Raw genomic sequence first — 8,330 nt, 5'->3', positions numbered from 1 at the left:
CCATCGAATACTTAAAAACTCTCACTCTGAAAAAAATGTAAATCCATTATTCATGAAGGCATCCTCTGCCATTTTAATGGCTGGGTGAGATAAAGGGCAGAGAAAGATTTCAGTTACACTTGTCTTTTCTTGTCACTAATAGAAAAAGCAAAAGACAATACACTACGGGGAAGATACTGTTGTAAGAGCAGCACAGTCGACCGAGAGAGGAAAAGCTCCGGCCCTCCACCGCCAGCATGATGTAGGCGATGATGAGCTGGGTATGGGCCCACGTGAGGGCTCTATAAAGCAGCCTCAGGGGCCACGATCTGATATATACATTGGCAAAAGTGTGAATCAGGTAATCGGCTTTCACCATTATAGACCAGCACAGGAAGCCGAACACCTGGCCTGGGTGGAGCCCGTGCCACCAGGCAGAGAAGGCAAATGTCTGCAGCAGGGGCCAGCGCTGGCTCTTCTGGAAGACAAGCCGCCTGAGCCACCGAGCTGTGCTTCGGTTCCACTGCCTCGCGAACAGGGAGATCCTGTGGGTAGTTTCCAGTGTCCAAATGTCCACGTCGGGGACGTACCCCTCTTCTCCAGCCTGGCCAGCCTCAGCTCCAAAGCCCGCCGCGTGGAGGAGAGAGTCGTCCAGGATCCAGTGGGAGTAGTAGGTGAGTTTAAAGAGCCCAGCTGTGGACCACATGATGTAGATGCACTCCAGCTGCTGGCAATCATCCAGTCCGGCTCCTTCTCTCACCGCGCTCCTCAGCGCCACCTTGAGGCACTCCAGCCCAAGAATCTGCAGACCCCTCCAGGTCAGAGCTCGAAAAGAGATGCTCAGATACAAAGAGTTTGCTCTTTGAACGCTAGCCTGAAATCTCTGAAAGGAACACAGGGAGCCTCCCAGTAGGGCAGGGAAAAAGAGCAAGTAGCTGAAATAGGGTAGAGCACCCCACAGGTGCTCAGACAAAGAACTCCGGGTGCCCCTCCACGCTGCCTCCACCTTCCCTTCGCAAATGTCCAGTGAGAGGGACGTGACTCTCTGCGTCAAGAGCATGAGGGAAGAAAGAGTGATGTAGAACCTGAAAGACATTTAAATAAATATGTATATGAAGCCACACTGTATTTATTCTCTTGCTCCTGTTCTCTCTCCTCCAACCTGCCCACAGATCTCATGGGCAATCACACTGCACAAACACTCTTAGAATCTTTCAGAACCATGCATTATTCCAGGGCAAAAACACCAATCATCCCAGGCAGTGGTATCACACTTCTTTAATCCCAGCATTCGGAGGCATTGGATTTTTGAACCATACAGAGAAAACCCTCCCTCTTGCCCCATGCATCTGATGCGTATATATGCTGTCATGTGGGTGCTAAGACTTGAACTTGGGTCTTTTGGAAGAACAGCCAGTGCTCTTAACCACTCACCCGTCTTTCCACCTCCTGGTTATAATATTTTAGAATGGCTTATAAATGGCTGGAGAGATAGCTCAGTGGGCACTTGAGGCTGACGCAACCCCAGTTCAATTCCCAGGACCCATGTGGTAAAAAAAGAAAACGGGGAAAAAAAAAAAGAACTAGCTCCCAAAAGTTGTTCTCTGAACTCCATAGGAGTACTGTGTTGTGTACAAAAAAATCAATTATAAATTAATGAAAATGTTTCCTTAAAAAGGGAACGGCTACCGGGCAGTGGTGGCACACGCCTTTAATCCCAGCACTTGGGAGGCAGAGACAGGTGATTTCTGAGTTCAAGGCCAGCCTGGTCTACAGAGTGAGTTCCAGTACAGCCAGGGCTACACAAAGAAACCCTGTCTTGAAATGAAAAACAGGGAGAGAGAGAGAGAGAGAGAGAGAGAGAGAGAGAGAGAGAGAGAGAGAGAGAGTGGTTTACAAATATAAGGGTCAGACCCAGTGTGATGATGCATAACACATTCAAGAGGCTGAGTTAGGAGCATAGTGAGTTGGAGGTTTGTCTATACTGTAAATTCTAGACCATTCTATATGTTAAAAAAATAAATTCAATAAAAATAAGTTTAAGACTGGAGACATGGAAGAAGTTTGGTAACAAAATAAATAATAAGTAGTAGTGAAAAGATGATTCTAGGAAGTTGAAGTTTTAAGTATAAGCCAGGCCCTGACTATAATAGTGCGGTGACTGGAGGTGCACACTGAAAAGGCATCAAGGTGAGTGACAGCACCTAAGCAGGTAACATCCTCAGAGACCCTGATGACAAGATTGCTGAGGACAGCCAGGGAAAATGGCAATCACACTATGTATAATCAAGAAGCCAGCACTGTCCCCAGCCATAGCTATGTCTGGTTCTGACTTAAGGTCATCAGATCCTCCTGCCTGACTTATCCTGAGAGCAGGGTCACCTCCAAATGCCAACTTCCCTTCTGCTGCAGGCTGTGTCTCCCCAACACAGACCAAATTCACATCCCGAAGTTCCAAGCCCTAGTGACTCAGAGTGTGAGCGTATTTGAAGACAGGGTCTTTAAAGAAGCAATTAAAGTGGCTGGAGAGATGGCTCAGTGGTGAAGAGCACTGACTGCTCTTCCAGAGGTCCTGAGTTCAAATCCCAGCAACCACATGGTGGCTCACAACCATCTGTAATGGGATCAATGCCCTCTTCTGGGGTGTCTGAAGACAAGGACTGTGCACTCATATACATTAAATAATTTTTTTTTTTTAAAAAAGAAGTAGTTAAAGATACATAGTTGGCAGACACTCATCCAACATGACTAAAGAGATAGGACAATCACACATGTATATGATCAGACACACATGTGCGATGACCATGTGACAATCCATGGCAGCCATCTATAAGCCAAGACGAGAAGCCACAAAGGCAGCAGCCACTGTGCCTAGACCATCTCCAGGCCCCAAGCTGTGGACAGACACAGTCCTGCTGCATTATCACCCAGTCAGTTGGCTTTGCCATGGCAGCTCTGGCTAGCTGGCAGATATTTTCATTTCACATCTGCCCAGCCTCCCTCCCACTCGGAGCCTGTTCAACTTGCCCTTCTGGCTTCTGTCAGGTCCTGGCTTCCTACTGCAGTCCTGATTCATCACATCCAGAACAGTAATCCTACCCACTTATTATCTAACCTTTCCCAGAGAGACAAGCCTTAAATCAGTCTCTATCACCCATCCCAACTCCACTGAGGGTGTGTGTGCGTGCATGTGTGAAGGCTGAAGGAGAACGTGTAGGTCCTGCTCAGTGGATGCCTGCCTCTTGGTATAGAGTCTCTCACTGAACCTGGAGCTAGGCTGGCAGTCAAGGAGCCCCAGTAATCTCCTGTCACTACCCCTTTCCCAGCACATACAGAGCTAGGCTTACAGCTGGCTGCACACACAGTCACACCTGGCTTCTCCCCTGAATCTCTGAGGTTTGAACTCAGGTCCTCAGATTTACACAGCGAGCATTATCACCCACTGAGCCATCTCGCCAGCACACAAGTCTGAAGTCCTTGGTGAACACTGTCTTAGTTTTCCGTTTGCGGTTTTTGAGATAGGGCCTTCTGTATCCTAGTTAGTCCTCAATTTGCTATGTAGCTGAGGATCGCCTTCAACCCCTGATCCCCTTGCCTCTCCCTCCTTGTGCTAGGATTACAGGCAGATGTCACCACGTCTGGTTTGTCATAATAATTTTTAAAGGACTCTAGGTGCACTGGGAGTGGCTAATCCACTGAGCTAATAGTAGGTTAGAATCAGACAGGTGACCTGCCCAGGACAGTCATGAGTGATACAGACCTGTGGCAACCGACAGCCACAGGGAGCCAGGGACACTAGGTCTCAGACTCACGGCTGCTCTCTCTCCTAGTCTTGTCGATCCCATTGACTCATAACACGTGTCTCTGGCCTGTGCTTAGCTCTTGGTGTCTGTTCTTTGTTGCTTTCCAGACTGGGTGAAGGAATCGATGAAGCAGTTGAGCCTGAATAAAGATGGCAGCCAGCAGCAGCCAGCCAGGCCCTCTGTGACGTGGCTGTGTCAGAGCTGCCAAAGGCTGAGATGAGCCACGTCGCTCCCAGGCACAAGGACAGCTACAGCGAGTGCCAGATACTGAGTTCTATAGACTGCAACACGCAGGGGCGGTGTATAGTTACGGAACTGCCTTCGCATGAGCTCGAACGCCACAGCCTGTCAAGAAAGCTATGGCCAGCTTTGTATTCCTCTTCTAGGAATGGAAGCTGAGCCTTGGGAGAGACTTAATAACTTAAGCGCGCGATCCCCAGATGTGTGAGAATTAGAGTCAGCTCAGCACAACAGGTGCCTTTACCTCATGGGTGGAGGCTCGCGCAGGAAGTATTCGCTGTAGTGGAGACCCAGGTGGCACAGGGTCTGCCAGCCCATCTGAAAGAAGAAGGTCAGCCTATGGACTTCCTGTGGACTGAGGGAGGAGACCAGAGCCACCGTGCAGAGAGCAGGGATGAAGACAAGTAGAGCGTAGGGACCCATGGCAGCCAAAGCCAGGACACCTCCTCCAGCCAGGAGAAAGAGGTACCTGAAAGAAAGGGACAACAAAGTGGCATTTAGGACAGTGTGGCAAGGACCCTGGTGACTCTTGCATGACCGTGGTACGAGTGGCTATAACCACTAGGAGCCTACGGTGGTTTGAATGAAAATGCCTGCCATAGGCTCATATGTTTGAATGTGTGGTCCACAGTTAGTGGAACTATTTAGGAAGGGCTAGGAGGTGTGGCCTTGTTGGGGGAGATGTGGTATTTGGGATTGGGTTTTGAGGTTTCAAAAGCCCATCCTAAGTCCGGTCTATGTCTGTCTCTCTGTCCCTGTCTCCCTCTGTCTGTCTCTGCCTGTGGATCAGGATATAAGTTCTCAGCCCGATGCCTCTGCCTGCCACCATGCTTCCTGCCAAGATGACAATAGACTAACCCTCCAAAACTGAACAGTTAGATGCTTTCTTTTCTAAGACTCGCCTTGGTCACAGTGTCTCTTCAGAACGATAGAACAGTAACTAGGATAGTCTTAGCTTGACAATGGGGCTCTTCAAGATCTGACTGAGAAGCAGTGAAAATGAGTGTGGAAGAGCCATCGCCCCCACCCCCAAAGCAAATACCCTTTCCCCCTCCTCCTAGTGGGTACATCACTCTGTATATTTGAGGGAGCTGCAGAGAGGAGACGCCGCCGTACCTGTCTCAGACAAGTATCTGCACTCGTAAGCAGCAAATCCTTCTGTCAGCCTTTCGTCCTCACTACCATACTTCGGCTCTTAGGACCTCATGGTTTGCTGGTTTGTTTGCTTGTTTGCTTGCTTGTCGAGACAGGGTTTCTCTGTGTAGCCCTGGCTGTCCTGGAACTCACTCTGTAGACCAGGCTGGCCTCGAACTCAGAAATCCTCCTGCCTCTGCCTCCCAAGTGCTGGGATTAAAGGCGTGTGCCACCACTGCCTGGCCTGCTGTTTTGTTTTGAAGTTTTTATAGTTTATGAAAATCTGCAATTACTGCGGATCAGTCACCCTCTCCAGCACAGGGCTGGTCTCTCCCCCGCTTTCTTCACTCTGTCCTCAGCTCCCCTCCTCCACTGCCTTGCAGTCTTTCTTCATCTCATGCCATTTGTGGCTTCCTTCTTCATTGTGTAAGCCAAAGAACCATAAATGATATTGGTTATCTTGCTATTCCCAAATGAGATGTGACATAAATAAAAGACAACTTGCCGGGCACAGGGTCCCATGTCTGTAATCCCAACACTCAGGAGACTGAGGCAGGAGAATTACAAATTCTACAGGCAGCCTGAGCTATATAGCAAGTTTCAGACTAGCCTGACATATATAATGCTAGACCAGGCTGAAGGAAAAAGGGTTTCATCTGGTATGGCTTTGTACATTTGGTCAGGTTTTCCCAGTTTTCTTTCTTAGTATCACAGCCCTCCTAGGGTAAAGGACATCAGTGCCCATTCATTGACACCAACATAGTCATGTGGTCAACGTGTCTTCCACGACGGTGATCATTCTTCAGGCATCTAGGGAAGCAGAACACAATTGTCTTCTTCAGTGTTGAAAGGTGCCCACATGGAAGCAATAGTGTGTGCCCTGGTCCTTGCTCTGAAGCCTCAAGAAGAAGGTGTGAAAAGTCTGGGAGAGGGTTGGAGAGATGGCTCAGTGGTTAAGAGCACTGACTGCTCTTCCGAAGGTCCTGAGTTCGAATCCCAGCAACCATATGGTGGCCCCCAACTATCCGTAATGAGATCTGATGCCCTCTTCTGGTACATCTGAAGACAGCTACAGTGTACTTAGATATAATAATAAATAAATCTTTAAAAAAGAAAAGAAAAGTCTGGGAGAAACCATGTTATGTGGACTTGGTTATTCTTTATGTAGTATATGGAAGGTTTTCACTTTAGTTGTACCAAATTAGTAACACTGGGGAAGGAATGAGAGTGCATGGATGGGCTAGACTGGGCACAGCGAGATGAGGAAACAAAGCTTGCATGCCTCTACTACTCGGAGCGTGGAAATACTGTCACTGGGGGTGTGCATCTGGCTCTGGGCTCAGTGCCACGTTAGCAACAGTTATTTTCCTGAGACCAGCAGAGGTATCAGTGTGGGACACTCCATGGCATACAATTCAAGACCAACCCTGGGTATTCGTTTGAGCCTATTCTTGGGGCCTCAGCCTTCACTTGCAGTGTGTGCTGGTTTGAGTGAGAATGACTCCTATAGGCGCATATATCTAAATGTTTGGTTCTCAGTGGGTGGATGATTTAGGGGTGATTAAGAGGTGTGGCCTTGTAGGAGGAAGGGTGTTACTCAGCATCCCTGCCTGCTGATCAGGATGAGAGCGCTCAGCTACTGCTCTAGCACCATGCCTGCCTGCAATCATACACAGCCATAGCAGCCATGGACTAACCCCTGATTAAACGCTTCCTTTTAAAAGATGCCTTGGTCATGGTGGCTCTTCACAGTAATATAACCACTATATAAAAATAAAGAGTACACTTATTCCTTGGACTGCAGAAGCACAAGCTAGGGATATACATACACACATACATCCATACACACACACACAAACACACACACACATGCACATATACATACATACACATACACGCACACACACATACACACATACACACACATACACACACATACACACATACACACATGCATACATACATACACACATACACATGCACACACATACACACATATACACACACATACACACATGCACACATGAACACATAACATATGCACAAATACACATGCATACACATACACACGCACACACACACATACACACATACACGCACAAACACATGCACACACACATACACACATACACACACATACACATACGATCACATACACACACATACGCACACACACATACACACATACACGCACAAACACATGCACACACACATACACACATACACACATACACACACATACACATACGATCACATACACACACATACGCACACACACATACACAGAGAGAGGGAGATAACAGAACTAAAGGATTAATAACCGTCAAGTATCTACACATGTATACAGTGTAGGATATGCAACTTATCAAGTGCTTTTGATCTCATTTCTAGGCTTTCTGCTAGTAATGAGCAGTACAGAGGAGGCTGAGACCATACAATGGAGAGTTGGAGGCCAGCCTGGGGCATACAGTGAGACCCTGTCTCAGAAACGAACAAGTAAATAATCATGAGGGTTAGGGGTGTGGTCCTGGTAGAACCCTTGATAGCCTGTCCAAGGCTCTCAGTTCATTCCCAACATTGAAGTGAGCCTCGCTGCAGGGGACAGGAGACAGGATCTCTCCCTTCACTTTATAGTAAGGACAGGGTGCCTCCGGAACCTTCTCACATGCACGCTTCAGCACCTTAGAAGCAGACGCACGCTTCAGCACCTTAGAAGCAGACTGTTGTGAAGAGGCCTTAGTGGAAGATGCTTCTGAAAAGTCAACAGGCTATTGCCCAAAGCCACCTCCTCACTTTTCTTAGCTAGGAAACTAAGATTTTTATTTAATGGAGTTGCATGTGTGTGTGTGTGTGTGTGTGTGTGTGTGTGTGTGTGTCCACATGTGTGGTGTACGTAAGAATTGAAGAAATGGCCCAGTGGTTAAGAGAGCTTATTGCTCTTGTAGAGTTCAGCTTTGATTCTGAGTATCCATATTGGGAGGACCACAACCTTCTGCAACTCCAGTTCCAGAGGACCTGGTGCCCTCGAGTGACTTTCATCAGCTCTTGTACACACATGGTGCATACATACATAAAATAAATAAATGTAAAGAAAAAGAACAGACAAACCTTACCATGGTGAGCAAGCACTCTCAGCCCTGGGGTGACTGCGTGGGGGGGGGGGGACTAACCCTT

At 47.9% G+C, this 8,330-nt stretch overlaps 1 protein-coding gene across 1 annotated transcript in view; it reads right to left on the bottom strand.

The window, feature by feature from the left end:
* Positions 1-8,330, bottom strand: part of Mboat4 (membrane bound O-acyltransferase domain containing 4) — a 10,556-nt gene continuing 2,226 nt past the window's right edge. The window contains exons 2-3 of the mRNA XM_031342832.1: positions 4,267-4,491; positions 1-1,064 (exon numbers count right to left, since the gene is read on the bottom strand). Coding sequence (XP_031198692.1) covers positions 110-1,064; positions 4,267-4,491 — 1,180 coding nt within the window. The 3' untranslated portion in view covers positions 1-109. The remainder of the gene's footprint in view (positions 1,065-4,266; positions 4,492-8,330) is intronic.

Source organism: Mastomys coucha, unplaced genomic scaffold, assembly GCF_008632895.1.
Source record: "Mastomys coucha isolate ucsf_1 unplaced genomic scaffold, UCSF_Mcou_1 pScaffold22, whole genome shotgun sequence".
Classification (NCBI taxonomy): domain Eukaryota; kingdom Metazoa; phylum Chordata; class Mammalia; order Rodentia; family Muridae; genus Mastomys; species Mastomys coucha.
Note: the sequence above shows the minus strand (reverse complement) of the source record. Positions and strands in the feature narration are given on the sequence as shown.